Source organism: Pseudoliparis swirei, chromosome 12, assembly GCF_029220125.1.
Source record: "Pseudoliparis swirei isolate HS2019 ecotype Mariana Trench chromosome 12, NWPU_hadal_v1, whole genome shotgun sequence".
Classification (NCBI taxonomy): Eukaryota; Metazoa; Chordata; class Actinopteri; order Perciformes; family Liparidae; genus Pseudoliparis; species Pseudoliparis swirei.
The window spans coordinates 12,565,098-12,582,783 of record NC_079399.1 but is presented as its reverse complement, the minus strand read 5'-3'; the positions used below and the strand labels follow the sequence as shown (position 1 = coordinate 12,582,783).

Here is a 17,686-nt window from a genome sequence, read left to right as displayed (position 1 = left end):
TGACTCAGTGCCTTTGAGCAAAACCACGTGTTTACAGAAGGGTAGATTAAAATCGCCTCTTGTGCGGCAGGTTCAGGGTCATCTTCAGCTCCAGTGTACAAACGTACACACGGTTAAATCACGTACTGTAAGCAGCGCGGTGAGCTCGATGCTGCAGCAGGAGAAACTAATGGAAACGCAAAAGGTCATAATAACAAACCATTAGGCCTGCTGCTCCTCCAGCGGGGCGCGAGCTGCACGAGGAGCATACGCCGCTGCAAAAAAACAAAACACATACACTGTGTCGGATATGTTTTGAAACAATTTTCAGAATTAAAATGACCTCGGATGGAACTGATTTAGGGGATGAAGTCAGGCGGCAGCGGTCTGGTGCAGAGCATCTCACCGCTGCTTAATGGTTCACATCGCCGCCAAATCAATCCGCAGCGATGGGAAGCCGATCCAAGTGCAAATAGATCCCCGGAAAACGTGATATCAATTATATTTAAGACAGCACCCCTATCTATCTATCTATCTTATTATTTTAGCTCTGGGAAAAGTTTTTTCCATTCTGTCCCAGGAGGATATATATGTTTTTCTTTTTCTTTTTTTTCTTCACATGTGTTGCTATGAACACACTAATTAATTTTCTTCTTCTATTATCAGCCTAAAATTCATTCACATAAATATCAATGAATAATTGAGTCACTGTGCTGTTTGGCGGTATGTAAAAAACATAATGTAACGTCTTTCTTCCCTCATCCATTCACAAGCAGCAGCAGCCCGGAACAAACACATAAAGAGCTGCGTTTAATTTCTTCTCAGCAAAAGGCTGCCATCTAGTGGCCATGCTGTGTATTGCAGTGACACGCGACGTGTGTGCGTGCGTGTGTCCGCCCGCACACGTTGATTTTGGGCTGAAAACATAATACAGTGAAACCAAGTAAAAAACAAACAATAAAACAAAAGATAATTAGATCATTTAGAAATTAATGATCTAACAACAACCGATACTGGTTATCTTCTACAAACAAGCCAGTGATTATTTAATTTTACCGTGTGACCACATGAGGCTAAGCCAATAATTTAAGCCATTCATTTTTATTTATTTTCACCTGGTCTGTCATGAATGTAGACACTGTTTACACCAGCCTATCAAATTTAAACAGACTATTTCTGATTTTTTTTCCAGGTCAACAGTTATTTGCAGTCGCTTTGAATTTTTCTGCAATGACATTGCCGTCTTAATCAGTGTGTTCCTGTGTCAATTAACTCATTTTCCTTCACCCCTGTTATAGGAGCTGGACAGGGTTCATGTGTGTAGACCTCGAGGGATTGCGGTGTTCAACCTTTGACCTCCATTAAAGCACAAGACCAGTCTTTAGGGAGGAAGTTGGGTTGACTCAGGAAGTGAAGGCAGGTGTCAGCTGCTGGACTGGGAACACATGGACCCTTAACTGGCTGCTCACTGAGCCAAGCTGGTATCTTTCATCACAATTGTGTCTATATTTTCATCTCATCTGAGCAACGACAATAAACTGACAGCTATTGAATTTAGAACTTTATAAAGTGAAGAATATAGCAGCAACTTCTCCCTTTTCATATAAGCTCAAAACCAAATCTTGGCTAAGCATGCTTGGGTTTACAAAAAATGGTTGAAGATACACCTTTGGTCGATCAAATTATTCATAAATCCACAAATGTAATATTGCACCCGATCATGCAGCACAAACGTGTTTTTTTACTGCCTCTTTTTGTCATTACATTTTGTCATCACATCTATCGTCTAGTTTTCGGCAGGCCAACAAAGACCTGAGTAAAAATGCTATTGTACAATTCAACAAGTGTGATATAATAACAGTCCCTTTGTTTGTGTATGATACAGCCATAAACTACTGAACAGAGAAGGAGGACTTACAAAGTGTAAATCACTTGGTGTAGGAGCTCAGATATTTTGATACATGATCATTAAAAACTAAAATTTCAGATGAGCAAATATACACATTTTCTTTTAAACCTGCTTTTTTGCACACATTCTATATTCAATAAACTGAGATGAAGGAGATGACTAAACAGCTCGATTACAAAACACATTTTGAATTGCTATCACACACATGTCTGTTGGCATGATATATACTTTGGCAGAATCATACAGCAACATCAAAAACACATTCTTAAAACATTATCAGAAACAAATTGTCAGTTCAAGTATTTTGTTTAAGGATACACCGATATCCACACACTTAGATGTATGTACTCTGTATATATTTAGGAGTGCAGAAAGGTCTTTTATTAATTAGAAACTTTTGATGCCTCCATGACCTTCGTAACGGTCAAACCAGGCAGAGTGGTAGTTATCCTGCATTTAAGGATACATACATATGTGAGGGGGTCAGAAGCAAATATTGATATGGGTTTATTATACATTATTCTTTTTGTCATGTCTATTTCTAATAACAAATTAATTCCATTAAAAAAAATATATATAAACAGTATTGTTAGACAAAACAGACTGGCCTCTGCTTCTCTGAAAGCACAGTTGAACAATTTGGGATCTTTTTTCCTCCCAGAGTTAGAGAAGAAGATGGATATTACTCATGTGCCAAACTATGCCTTTGAAAGAGCGTGCACACTCCCACATATTATAATATTGTGTGAGGTCCAAGAAAAACTGAGTTGTGAACAAGGACCGAATATAAAAAAAGAAAAGACAATCACTACATGACAAGGTGCAGTGTCTTTGACAGACAGTCCAGAGGACCGGGACGTCTCAGGGTTTAGCCGTCGTCCGCGGTCTGCACCCTGCCGTCACCCAGCAGCCTCTCTCTTTCTTCTGGGCTTTCCGCCCCCTCCTCTGTGTTCACCCGAGCGGCGCACCACGGTATCCTGGCCAGCAGGGGGCGGTGCAGTCCATTGTAGAGCGCTGTACCCACCAGCAGCACCATGAAGCCCAGCACCTGCAGGCCTTGAAACTGCTCCCAGCCCAGCGCCAGGCTCACCGCCCAGATGACCAGCGTGCGCAGGCTGTCCAGCACCATGCGGGTGGTGGCGCTTATCTCTTTAGTGACGCTGATCCCGGCGAAGTTAAAGAAGGCGATGCTGACTGTGTTGCCCAGCAGAGCCAACAAGATGAGAGGGTTGTGCCCGATCTGACAGAAGGCGTCCAGCGCGTCCTCCAGGACCTCCCGAGTGTTGCCGCTGAATTCCCCAACATGGATGAAATACATCGGGATGAGAAGCAGCGACAGGACGAAGAACCCAAAGAAACCTGGAAATGGAGAACAGAATTAAATATGACCTCTAACAGGAGTCCACAACCTTTGTAACTGGTCAAAATAAAGTGTGTTACCAGTTGAATAAAAGAATCATTGATCTTTCTGTATTCAAACAACTAAAATTATCAGAAAAATAAGCTGAGCTTTATTTGCAACCCGTGATCCTGGTTAGGCTCACGACCTCCAAAAAAACTGCAGGCGTGTGGCGAAAGCTGCAGCTCGCTGACTTCGAAGCAGCCGTTTCAATTCTGTGGCGAAAAAACAATATTATAGATAGATATTTCTTCCACTTAAATAAAAGCTTGGTAAACAATGATGAAACTAGTCCATATCGCTATTTGACCTTTTACATTCCTCAATATTTTTTCTGTTCTGTTACTTAATGTTACTTTTGGTGTTTCTAAAACAATGTTGCATGCAACTGCAGATGAACAACTGCTGTACCTTCAGTGCCAACAGCCCGAAGAGGATGGACGTCATGTTTGTAGACAAACTTTTCTTCAAGGACCATCTGCACTGAAACAATGACCTGAGCCAAGATGATCAGAAGGTCTCCTGTAGGACAGAAGAGAGCAGCGGTGTTTAATTGACTGCCTTGTTGAAGTATCTTCTACTGCATCAATAGAAAGCATCTGTGCATTTACTTTTATTCCCGTTCCCCTGAAACACAACGGATTGAACACAGAGTGGATTACTGCAGATAATAAAGCCCAGAACTGAAATGCCCCTCACCGGTGAGGATGTCGCTGAGTTTGTGTGTGTTATCCTTGTTCCCGTTGAAGAAGTCTGCGAGACCCACGATCACCAGGCCCAGGATGGTGGTGAGGATGCCGAACCACTGACTGGGTGCCAGGCGGCGCCCCAGGAACGTCACAGAGAGCAGCCCAGTGAAGATGATGACCGCTCCACGCAGCATCTGGAAGCTGGAGGCACTGGTCATGTTGAGAGCTGCAACAAAGAAATACGCGTTACAAGATGTTCCTTCTCTTTCCTTTCAGTAACGCATGCATAAACAATTCCTGCTGCTCAATAACACTGAAAGGTGGTGGCTGCATTACACATTGGAAATAGCTATATCCGTTTGGCCAATGGGATTCAAGTCATTACGTTTGACCTTTGAAAGTCAAAATAGATCAGGAATCCCCTCCCCCCACAATAAATCAACCACTTTAAACAAGCTTGTGAGCAAAGCAGTTTTCTGAACATTTATCAGATAAAAGGTTTTGAAAAGGTTACTTACCAACATACATGATGGAGGTGGCCAACATGTCACACATGGCGGGGGGGAAGAAGAGCAGAGGGTTAAAGCTCTGGCCGGGGTTCATCGTGGGCTCGGGGCGCCGTCGGTCATGGCAAAGTAAGAGGTAGAAGACCACAATGCAGCTGAATTCTCCCAGAAACATTCCCACCGCCTGGAGAGTGGGAGGAAGACACAGAGCGGCAACACGAATGAGACTTTAGGGAAACAGCCGCTGAGACGCGTTACTGATGAGATTTTACTTTTGGCAGAAAACTGAACAAATGTATCACATCATCTCATTTTTATGAGGGTCTTAAATATGCAAATACATGCGTCTGGAAATGTTTAATGAAATAATTGAACTAATATATATTAGATTATTCTAATTGGTTAGATATATATATATATTTGGAAATCCCTGCCTGCTACACGGCATAGAACACAAATAAGGATCCAAAAATAGTGACAACTTTACTTAATGCTTATTTCATATGATTTTTATGGAATCTACACAAGTACACAAGTTAAGAGAATGTATTTTCAAATAGAGTTGTGGCAAGTTTCATAATTAGTGCATTTCAGTTCAATGTATTCACTGCTGAGGGACTGTGTGTAATACAACTACCTTTGAGCAGTTATCAATATGTGCTGTATGTATTAAACTATCCAGGTGGTAAACACATGTTCAGTAAAAACAAAACCCAAAATATATTATTGCAATATGTATTATGCCGCATCCTAATATGTCGTATAGTTACACATGTAGTGCAACACGTATCATGAGGTGCTTATCAATACACAACACTAATTGTGATACACAATTACGTTGTCTAAATTCATAATTCAAATGTCACAGAATATCAGATTAAATTCCGTTAAATTAGACTATTGTATTTGTGTGCATGCACATAAACATATGGAGCGCATATTTGTTAATTTTGCACTAAAAGTCTTAATACGATGAGAAAATAATCAGTGTTATAATTTGCCAAGCGTTTCATTCACACAGGAGTATACACCAGGCTTTACAATGAGTGTGGTTAGAACCAGAACACACGTGATATGAAATGAGCTGGATGGAGACAGGAGAGTCTCCTTTGTCCAGTGTGTGTGTGGAGTGAAGATGAGGTGTTACATAATACGGTCACAGTTCATTACCTGAACAAACGGATGAGTAAATTGATGTTTCGGCTCATCATGGCAACCTTTCGCAGAGAACATGTCAGCCCATCTGTAAGAAAAGAAGCCGTTATTACAATTATGACAAATTAATAATAATTATTAATTAGTTATTAAAATAATTATGTATTATTTATATTTCACACAACCAAATATAATGTAAAACAGCCAAGTGTGAAAGGTAGAGCTGTATAGATAACATTTATTTTGATAATCAATAAATGTTTTGTCTTTTTACATTAAACTTTTGCTGGCGTCAGCTTCTAATTTTTTAAAATCCATGTCAGATACAAACAAGCCATCTGAATACATAAACTTTGGCTGTGGGAAATTCTAACAGCCAATTTCTACTATTTCTGACATTTTGGGAAAAACGAAGTAACCAACTGGTCGACAAAAACTTTCCGAGTAGAACTGAGTTTTGTTTGTTTCTTATTTTGTATCCTTTCATATTACGCCGGCGTTTGGCAGACAACAAACTCACAGATACCACTGAGAGTTGTGCAGTGAGAGCACATTGTGTGTCCTCATACAGAAGACTCAACAGTTTGTGAAGTTAATGAGTGCTTAAATCTACACAACTCACTGACTTCTACAATCAGAGGAAGCATGACTAGCATGTGAGCGTCATGTCGTCTTTAAAATGCAAGGCAAGGGAATGTGGTGATGACGCTGCAGTTACTTCAAACGCTACAACGCCTGCGCTCCAGCAGGAAACTTGATCCGAATATGACTATTCCCATTTATTCCCGGCCACTCTGTTTGGGTTGAGCATCTTGAAACCGGCGCATGTCTGCATGACAAGAAAGAGGGAACCTGCACCAAATCCATCAATCTTCATGCTGCATCTGGGGCAAGCGAGGCCGGTGTCCGCGGGGTAACCGTAACTGTTAGTTGACGATTCTTCTCTTAGCAATATGACACAGCTTTGCTTTGTCTGAGTCATGAGCAGCCACAGCATGATTCATTCAACGTTCTTAGGTTGTAGTTCACTGACAAAAGCCACAAAAGGACAGAGAAGTGCGCAAGACAGCAGGGAACTGACATCACAGATTATTGGGGAAGCTAAACAAGCTGAATGTCTAGTTTCACTATTAGAGAAAACCTCTTCCTATCGTGGGATAGAGGGCTTAGTGGCTGCATTAGCTATCAATCATTTATGATATCTATCGAGAAACAAATATATTACTCTCCAGCTTCGTATTATTGACCTATGAAAACAATACATTTAAAAACAGCCTTTTCACTTGTGTATGCCGTTTAAAGGCCATAAGGATAATCAATTATATGAAAGAATAATCTGCAGGTTAATTGTTATTGAAAGTAGTAGTAGTTGTAGTCTTAAAGATAAGACTGAGGTCAGACATGATGGTGGATTATTTCCTCTCAGTCAACAGACAACTAAGAATCACCAGTATTTATCAATAAGTCCTTCTTTTTTTTTTTTTGAGGAATATGCAACATATCAACTATTTCCAGATTCTCAAATGTGACAATGTTCTGCTTTCTTCTGTTTTAAATCCTTGACAATTTTAAGGTGTTATGTAATTTGCATTTTTACTAATTTCTGATGTTTTGTAGACCAAATGATAATGAAAGTTAAAGTTCGCTGCAGCTGATAAGTGCATCCTCTTCCATGTGCATTCACCTGTGACCTGCACGAGGTTACCGCGTCACCTCTGCCCGGACATGAATGCCAGAGTCAACGCAAGTTTATTAAGCACAGAAAGCTAAACATTACATCATTACACGATCACAAAGGCATTTCATTTTATGCAATATGACTACAACGTAAAGCATGTCACTGTAGGCCTACATCCCATTAAGAGCTGCTTGCTTACAGAAATCTCATCAACATGTCTGACGTCACACACTCGATACGGATGTTCACGTGACACTACGATAGATCGCGTGTTATTTACCGGCTGCTAACTGCTAATAGCAGCGACCAGTGGACACCATGATGATACCACCGAACAGCAGTTACGTGATCTTAACAACAATCACAAGCCTCCGGTGGGGAGACGCAGAAATAAAAGGTACTCACTTTGCGGACAGCGTGTTGAGGGAGCCGGTTGTGAGCATCAGCGCCGCGAGGAACAGCTGGTATTTCGTCCACGCCATGACGCACGCGAGAACAGGACGAACACACCGGGACAGGCGAGCTCCGACTGGCTTTTTGTTCGGAGAGATCCAGGTTGTTATTCCTACACTCCTCCGTGGGATTTCCTCCGCCTGTTAAGGTCACATGACAACTCGGAGTCAGCTGACTACTAATTAACCAAGACGCTGCGTTCAGGTCCTGTCGGAAATGGCCCAATAGATCAGGGAATATTAAAGGAGTGATTGATGATTAATCTCCTTTATCGGAGCAATTATGCATGCAAAAGTATAGATAAATCTAATCAAGGCTTCTAGTTTTGAAAGTAAGGTACTTTGATAGAATAATCAAGTTCTCCAAATATCATACGGATACACAAACAATTATTTTATTTCACAATGTATCTACAACTTGCTAATTTATATATGTTAATGCCTCATTTTTTGTACAACAATAACAATTGACTCAGTTTATCAAATAAAGCAAAACTCTGAAATAAATTAATGATCATGTTATTAAACTAGATGATCCTAACGTGTCATCCAACATGTATATTACTATGTCACCTATTTGTGAATTACATTTAAGTAAATAACAAAATAACAAATATCTGAGGTATAAAGGGAATTCCTGACCTGGATGCAAACTGGATGCAGACCTTAAAATAATCGACATCGTGGATAAACAGCAGGGGGCGTCAAAGACCGGGTAGACAGTCGAAGATAAGAAAGTGGGACCACAGTCATTCCTCCCCATGGCCTCACTTTGCTTAAAACTAGAACATGCACTCCCTTTTTCAATTGACTGCCTCGTGCTTATGATGTCATATTTAGGCTTATTAAAACCTACAACAATCTACAACTGAATCTCCCCCAAAAATGAGATACAAAATAAATCAGAATACAAACTGTAACATACACAGATAAATCGTTGTTAAGCATGTGTGCACACGCATGGCCTACGGTACACACTTCATCTAATCCACTCATCCACACCACACGTAGAGGCACGATAGAGTTAACCTCCCATCTGTCTTTGAGTACTTTAAAAAGCGCTATAAAAATGTAATGCATTATTATTATTATTATTATTATTATTATTATTATTATTATTATCATTGTTATTATCTGACACAACTTATGATGCAACGTTTTTATTTTTTCCCCGTGACTGATCAGCTGCATAAAAGATCAATAATTTGCAATGGATCTCAATGCTTCAAAGACAGCGACTTGTGTTTGATTTAATACGACTTTTGATATATTATGGCTTTTGTGAAGAAGGTCATTCATTTAGTGCTGGCTGTACTCTTTAGCTATAAAAAGCTGTGGGAAAATCTTAAATAAAGTCAGCCCTGGCCCATCTACAGCCTCTGTCATCACTCAAGTCTAACTGTTTTTTGAAATTACTAATACTATGACTCATGCTTTTACCACTCGTCTCATAATGTTCCGTTCGTGACACTATACAGCTTTTTCGGCTGCTTCTTTTACTACTCCTCATTTAACTGCTGTGCTGTCATCATATTGGCTACAACTCTTTACCATGAAATACATACTGCTGCAGTTTAACAGTCCTGCTCATGGTACTGTTTACTTCTCATGTTGCTTGTGGTCATGTGAAGCCTTACAAACGGATAACAATAACTAAATACTATCATCAACCTCATATTGATACTTCCATGACCATTGGTTCTTTTTAGGGCTGTCAATCGATTTAAAAAAATTAACTAATTCATCGCACATTTTGAAATTAATCCTTCTTTTTAAAGACAAAACTTCACACAGAGCTGTGTTTTCAAAGAGGCTCCAACATATACAGTGCCAGCGAGGAATTTAATATCGTGGATGATAAATTGTTTCTTCAGTGAAACATCAGATTAGTTAAAAAAAAGAAGTATATTGAGACCCCATTGGTCCTGTCATCTTTAACATTGAACAGCAGCAGAACCAGTGGCCTTGGTAACTGACTGACATTCAAATATGTCACGTTAACCCTCTGGAGGCTGGGGGCATTTTATACATTTTACAAAAAAATTCACCGTTTAAAGTCTTTTGCATGTGACACACCCCCACGTGTTATACATCAAACATTCCAGAACAATCTCAGCTCTGTAATAAGGCTCATTGTCCTCGCGCCGTGTTCTCTGCTCTCTGACTGACAGGCTGCTAAATGAGCCTCACCGGTGAGGTGGGAGGTCCTTTGTGATTTACTGAGTTTATTGGTTGTTTTTTCCCGAAATGTTGACAGACAAACGGATTGACAAATCACGTTGAAGTTTTCGTGTGACGAGATCTTTCCGCGCCGCGTCACCCGACACGTCGCCCCTCCGTTCCTCTGTGTATCAGAGGGGGAGACGGGAGGAAGGAGCGGAGGAGGAAACCCGACTGATTCATCCACGAGTTAAACTGATTTCTGCTCCTTATTTTCGCGGAGAAATAATTGTTTTTAAAATGGAAACAGTGTCAAACCGTACTGCTGCGGTTTGACACTCAGAGGAGTGTAAAAACTTTAACGAACACCGGAAGCAAGTCGAAGTGTCCTTGAGCAAGGCACTGAACCCCCAGTTGCTTCCCGGGCGCATCACTGCAGCCCACTGCTCCTTAATAACTAAGGATGGGTTAAATGCAGAGAACTAATTCCCCCTTGTGGATTAATAAAGTATATTAAAAAAATAAAAATAAAGTTAAAAAAAGTTGCGTTAATTGCGTTAAAATATTTTAGTGCGTTAACGCGGCCAAATTAATCGCATAGATTAACGCGTTAACGCTGACAGCCCTAGTTCTTTTACAACCACAGCTCATTTTTAGTATGACTGCTTTGGCTTAAATATTTCCCTTATGTCCAGTTGTCTAACAAGTATACCAAAGATACTTTTTCTGGCTTTTTACTACTGCCACTGATTTTATGGGTCAGGAAAATTGTCACTTCAACTTCATTTTTTTAGCCTCCTTGTTGATTACCTTCGCATTGAAAATGCCGGAAGGTTATGTTTTGATCGCCGTGTATTTATTTATTTGTATGCGTGTTATTCGCAAAACTCAAAAAGTATTGAACCGAATCGCATGAAATTTGGTGGGATGATTGTTTATTATCCGGGGACCAGTTGATTAGATTTTGGGTTCGGTCGGGTCAAAGGTCAAGGTCAAAGGTCATGAACAGGTCAAAATCTTTCGCAGAACTCAAAAAGTATTGAACCGAATCGCATGAAATTTGGTGGGATGATTGTTTATTATCCGGGGACCAGTTGATTAGATTTTGGGATCGATTGGGTCAAGGTCAAAGGTCATGAACAGGTCAAATCACATGGAATTTGGTGGGATGATTGGTTATTATCCGGGGACCATTTGATTAGATTTTGGGATCAATCGGGTCAAAGGTCAAGGTTAAGGTCATGGAAAGGTCAAAATCTTTTTTTTACCATAGCACGATAAATTTTTGTCCAATTGGCATGCAACTAATGCCAAAATGTTCATAATTCAATGCCCAATCTTGTGATATGCGAAGGTATGCGCTCTACCGAGTGCCCGTTCTAGTTGATTTATTTATTTATTTGTATGCGTGTTATTCGCAAAACTCCAAAAGTATTGAACCGAATCGCATGAAATTTGGTGGGATGATTGTTTATTATCCGGGGACCAGTTGATTAGATTTTGGGATCGATCGGGTCAAAGGTCAAAGGTCATGAACAGGTCAAAATCTTTCGCAGAACTCAAAAAGTATTGAACCGAATCGCATGAAATTTGGTGGGATGATTGTTTATTATCCGGGGACCAGTTGATTAGATTTTGGGATCGATCGGGTCAAAGGTCATGAACAGGTCAAAATCTTTCGCAGAACTCAAAAAGTATTGAACCGAATCGCATGAAATTTGGTGGGATGATTGTTTATTATCCGGGGACCAATTGATTAGATTTTGGGATCGATCGGGTCAAAGGTCAAGGTCAAAGGTCATGAACAGGTCAAAATGTTCTTGAATCGCATGAAATTTGGTGGGATGATTGGTTATTATCCGGGGACCATTTGATTAGATTTTGGGATCAATCGGGTCAAAGGTCAAGGTCAAAGGTCATGAACAGGTCAAAATGTTCTTGAATCGCATGAAATTTGGTGGGATGATTGGTTATTATCCAGGGACCATTTGATTAGATTTTGGGATCAATCGGGTCAAAGGTCAAGGTTATGGAAAGGTCAAACTCTTTTTTTACCTTAGCACGATACATTTTTGTCCAATTGGCATGCAACTAATGCCAAAATGTTCATAATTCAATGCCCAATCTTGTGATATGCGAAGGTATGCGCTCTACCGAGTGCCCATTCTAGTTTAAATATGTTTCTTACCCTCTGCTGACCAATTCACGAGCGCTCATATTGCCTCTCTTTTTCTTTAAACTAAGCTACCACACGATCTATTCCAATATCATGCATATACTATCATTATATTAGCTACAGTAAACCAGCCTTTACATTTGCAGTAATAATTATATGTGAATATAGAGTATAGTGGCGATATCAATGCATAGTATAATACTCCAAAACAACTTAACAGTATCGTACGATGAAACACAGTTACAGTATCATACCCCCAACTTATTTTTTACACACTTATTTTCTGTATTTTTTTATTTATTCTTTATTTAAGACACCAAGTTCCAAATAAAAATAACAGACATACAACTTTAAAAAAGAGAGAAAACAAGAAGATACAACATACTGTACATAATACAGTTCATCGGAAAGTATGAAGACTTTTGTGCCAATGTCGTCTTATTTTCGAAGTAAATCGATAGCAGCTTTTTAGAGGGTTGACCATAGCCTCGACTATACAGTTCTCAGATTTGTCCAGTCGACACATGAAACCATACATCAATTGTCTCAAGAGCGCCTCACAGGTTGTTACGTGCTTAGACACAAACAACTGACTAGCACTATGCCACCTAGGCACATGAAGCAGCAATCTAAAAGCATCATTGTAAGCTACTTTCAGTCTCTGTATACTCTTTTTCCTGTGATTAGACCACAGCTGAGCAGTGTACAATGGTGTTATGTAGGTTCTAAACAGGGAACATTTAACTGAATCTGAGCACATAGAAAATCTCCATAATAACATATTGGCCTGAGAATATATTTTACAGCGCTGTCGATATATATCGTTGTTGTGGTGGAAATAAGTGTTCCTTTACCTTGTGAGAGATCAAAAGTAGTTTAAGCATGGTTGACCCATAATACTTTATTATAGTAACAAGTTTACAAGTCATCAACCAAACGCTAAATAACAAACAAGTCATGAAAACATTCAGCTGAATGGAGCAGAATCCCTGAGACCTCTCTCGAAGCCGTCAGAAATAACTGCTGCCTTTTCAGTGCAAGACTGCAACCTTTATACATCTCAGAGACAATCCACATTCCAAAGTCCATCTGTTTCCTATCAGAGGAAGTTGAGACACCCAAAGGCTCCGTTTAGTCTGCAACCCCCCAACATTTGAGTGACTTTTCCGGTTGGTCCATCACCTCAAGTCATCGGTTTGTGACCTTTTCACATGACCCCACACAGGATTAGATTATCCTCCATAGACATTTGGGAGAGACACCTGTTGACACATTCCAGGAGAGAGAACTTCTAAAACACATTTTTCCCCCGACATCTCACTCTTTTTGTCATTTTTGACAATTTTAACAACTGAAAAATGATAGTCAAAAGTTAGTATATAACCATTTGTAGGACATACATCAGTGAGGTAGATTCCCAAATATTTCAAGACATTACATCATTAACCTCTGAGTACATAGTATGGTTTTTGTCTACTAATACCCACGATGTACTGATCTTGTTTAGTTACACACTATTCTCAAATTAGTTATCCTCTAACACGTAGAAATTAACACAACAGCTGACATTAGTCAAAGAATAGATCAGAATGGATGGTTTGGGGTTGGTGAATCTTCACCTCTAGGTCTGGTCTTAGTTAAAGATTTAGTACAATTATGCTTTTAGTCCAAGATGAATGCTTGACTTTGAATTTATTCACTCAAGGTATGCTCTGTATACCTATTTCTAATCGAATAGATACTGTGTTGGGCTTAAAAGTACATGTTTCCAAAAGGTGCTGGTTTTGGCTGTGCGTTACTGACCTGCTGGTAGACCACTTAACACCACTCACATATTATTTGATGAAGTTGCTCGTCTATATTAACATATCAATCAAATCTTCTGAGGAGAGGGAACACATCGTCCTGTTGGCCAATTCCTGCCACTTCTTCGTGAGATGAAACGGGCTGGTATCTTTGCCGTTTACATCTTGTGATTGTAATTCAAAGATCAGGAACAGTATCATTGCTGTCGTGGTCAGAGAGAGCAGTGAGTGCATGCTTTTGCTCTGGCTGCACCCGTGCTCCTCAAAGGAGTGTCCTGATGCTGGAGATCTTTCTTCCATCACTGTTTCTTGGGTGGCGTCACCTTTTCACATGAGTTCACCTCCTACCACACTGATTTCTGTATGACAGCTTTGCAGTTTGAGAAACTCGGGTTGCTCCCCTCCTCTCTCTCCCCAGCCACACAAAATAAGTGAGGTGTTTGGTTACTTCACTGCTAAGGGTGCGCTTGTTGGTAGCTTGGCATGCTACTTGATGGAGGGAGGCGCTCGCTTTCTCACCCTTCAACCTCTTAGTCTGGACCAGTCGCAGCTGCTCCTTCTCCTTCTGGATCTGGGATGTGTTTGCAGTGGCTGGCGTAGACCTACGTTGTTCTCCTTCCACTCTCACCACCGTCTCCGTTGTCGGGGTACTTGAAAGGGACCTGTGTAGTGTGTCTGCTTCCTGTGCTTCCTCCTGTGATCCTTGATGAGCACCCAGTCTCCTGGTTTCAGGTGATGCTGGACCGCAGTGGCTGGTGAGGGAAGTGTAGATTTCACCTGTGTGTGAAGTGCTGAGAGCGAGGATGAGAGGTTAGCACAATATCTTAGCATGCTGTATTCGCATGCGCATGTGAAAAAGCACTCGCGGAAAGTGCCTTCACCGAAGATAGGCCTGTCTCTTCACAACATTTCGCTAGTTTAGATTTAATAGTTCCATTTTCTCGTTCAACTCAATCAGCTGATTGAGGATGATAAGAACAATGATGCCTGATGTTAAAACCTAAAAACGTTGAGATTTAAAATACATTACTAACTGTTCAAAAAGTGTATCTGCAGGGCGGTGACCCTGCTGTTGTTATTTATTGCAAATGTTGAAAATGCTCTGGTGTATGAACTTGCATTTAGATCATTACCCATTCCCCCTTTGCCCACGTGGTCTCCTCCATGAGAAAATCTAGAAGTAGGGAAGAGAGCGCGTGGCAAACAAGGCTTGCCGTCTGGGCTGTCGACCCTCGACTCAAAGAGTGGCACCAGAGCGTTCCATAGGGAGCGCTCCTGGGCATTGGCAAAAGAATGAATTGTGGAAAGATCTGCCTAAGGACTGGAATCAGTCTATGTGGGGAAAAGGGGTGCCTGATAAGGCTGCCGCCTTTGCCACCAGATCTGCCACTATGTTTACTATTGACCCAGGTCAAAAGAAGAGATGTGAGCTTCACATTTAACGACTGAAAACAGCTGAAACCCACCGTGTGGTGTGCATAGGTTTGCCACTGTTAGAGATCCTCTGTGTCTTCCACAGAGGCCCAAGGTCATGTACGTTCCAGATACATGAAGTGAACCTGTGTAATTGTTAGTTTTACCTTTTTAGCTACCTTACATTCCTCTGTGAGTGCAATCAACTCTGCTGCTTGTACTGATCGGTGTGCAGTAAGCCTGACACCAACAAGTGTGTGATGTGATGTAACATACAACCTGACTGCTGCCCCGTTATGGGTGAGCTGGATAGCTACAGATAGCTTGAATCTGCATTGGAAGGAGGTGTGTCCAACAGATCAGGTCTCGGGATGCATGTCTGTTGCAATACCTGGACACTATCATGAGGCTCTCCATCATCTGCAGTCGGAAGAAGTGTAGTTGAGTTAAGTTCATCGCAGCGTTTTACCGTAATGTCACGCTATTCCAACATGATATCTGAACCATTTCTGAGCAGAGAGGTGAGAAGTCTTCTGGGCATGGAAGATGTGGGAAACTGCATGCGGGACTATAAGTGTGACATCAGAATAGCCCACAATGTCCCGTGATGTTAATCCATGGCTTCTTCAGCTGCTGCAACAGAGAGGAAGACCTGTGACAACAAAGTCATGTCGAGGAGAAGTCGGACACAGGCCTAAGTTTTCCTCCATGAGGCTGACACAACTGGAGTTCATGTAACAGTCATTTCGGTCTATGTATAAAATACATATCAAGTTTGGTCTCGGCAGGCCCCGGTCGGGCCTGTAGTAAGGAAGTCTTTAAGTTCTCTTCTGTCTTTTGCTTTTATAGTCTAAGTCATGTTCACTGAGGCCTTTACCATGGACGAGAGGTGTGCCTCTCTTTCTAAGTTATTTGGGATCCACTGTCTGTAGTATGACATCGTTCCTAAAAAAACATAATTTGTTTCTTCTTAATTAGTTTTGGTAGTGATTGAACTACCACAATACGTTTTGGGAGAGAGGAATTTGCCCTCTCCTGTGATCACATGTCCCAGATACATACCTGCAAACTTGTCACCTTTCGGTGAAATTCACCGTTTTGAACTCAAAATAGGTCATCCACGTGAATCGTGGAGATCCGAAGAGTTTTTGGTTTTGGGGGGGGGGGGGGGGGTCACCTGGCCCGGTGCCATTGAGATTGCAGTGAGACGCGGAGAAAAATGTGAAGTGGTGCTCTTCGCAATAGAACATCCTTGATGGGACGTGTCGCGTCTCGGCCAATCAGCGTTCAGATGTCCACAGCGTTTGGGAAGTTAGGTTAGCTTGAATGTTAGTCCGCTACATCTGCTGCTGTCACGCTGCACGGTGTAGCGATGCTAACAAAGTACCTGTACGTTAAACACGATGTGATTTAGCATATTTTTAGTATCGATACTTAATTAAGAGAGCGATCAGAGCGCACGCGCTGCTCCGTGTCGAGCTGTCTGCGCACACTGCGCTGCGCTCACAGCGAGAGAAGTGGCGCAGCTTTAGAGACTTCGGCTTAAACAATAAAAAGATGCCAGAAGTGAAATGTTTCAGTCTGTAAAGTTGTGTAACTCTACAGCTGCTCATCCTGATGAACTGTGGATCATCTGGTCAGAGACTAACGGCCTCAGTGTATCATCAATGCTATGATGGAACCATGTAGTTTCATTCATATCTGGCTGTATTAATACTAATATTACTGTCATTTGTTAAGTGTTGAAAAAGTTGGTAAAAAGTGATCCATACAAATGTTTTATTTATTACTATTATAGATAAATATACCAGTCTAGTATATATGGTACCATATTGTTTTTATGGTATTGTATTGAATTCTGGTATCGGGTATCATGATATTTATGGCAGGTATGTAATATGTATATAAGTTATAATATGAGTATCGTGACAAACAGGTAGAGACAGAATAGATTCAGGGAAAAGTCCATGAGGACTGTTCAGGCAACAACAAAAAAGGAAGTTGGTTCATGAATGACTTTAACCATATTATATATAATGACAATGTATATTTGTTATTACTATCATTATAGGGCTGAGTCAGAGCGGAGGACCTTTTGTTCTTAAACTGTTTATCATTATTTAGATTTGTGGTCAGAACAATAAAATGACTGTAGTTGCGGTTCTAAAAGCTTTGAGGCTTCAAACAACGTGGATGTGGTGTGGTGACAACAAAACAAAAAAGTCACCTGCACCCCCCCCCCCCCCCGTTGTCACCTTTTTCACCCCTCATGAGTTTGCAGGTATGCAGATAAATTACTCGTTTTAGTGCACATTGACGTTTCCATTTTTCTTTTTGTAGACTAACTTTATGTCCATTATCTGCC

At 40.8% G+C, this 17,686-nt stretch overlaps 1 protein-coding gene across 1 annotated transcript; it reads right to left on the bottom strand.

Moving 5' to 3' along the window:
• Positions 1-1,527: 1,527 nt before the first annotated feature.
• slc35f6 (solute carrier family 35 member F6) lies at positions 1,528-7,900 on the bottom strand. Its single transcript, XM_056428099.1, has 6 exons — positions 7,721-7,900; positions 5,653-5,725; positions 4,495-4,666; positions 3,987-4,202; positions 3,699-3,809; positions 1,528-3,247 (listed from the first exon to the last, which is right to left on the bottom strand). The coding sequence occupies exons 1-6, from the start codon at positions 7,795-7,797 to the stop codon at positions 2,757-2,759; spliced, it is 1,140 nt and encodes a 379-aa protein (XP_056284074.1). The 5' UTR covers positions 7,798-7,900; the 3' UTR covers positions 1,528-2,756.
• Positions 7,901-17,686: the final 9,786 nt, after the last annotated feature.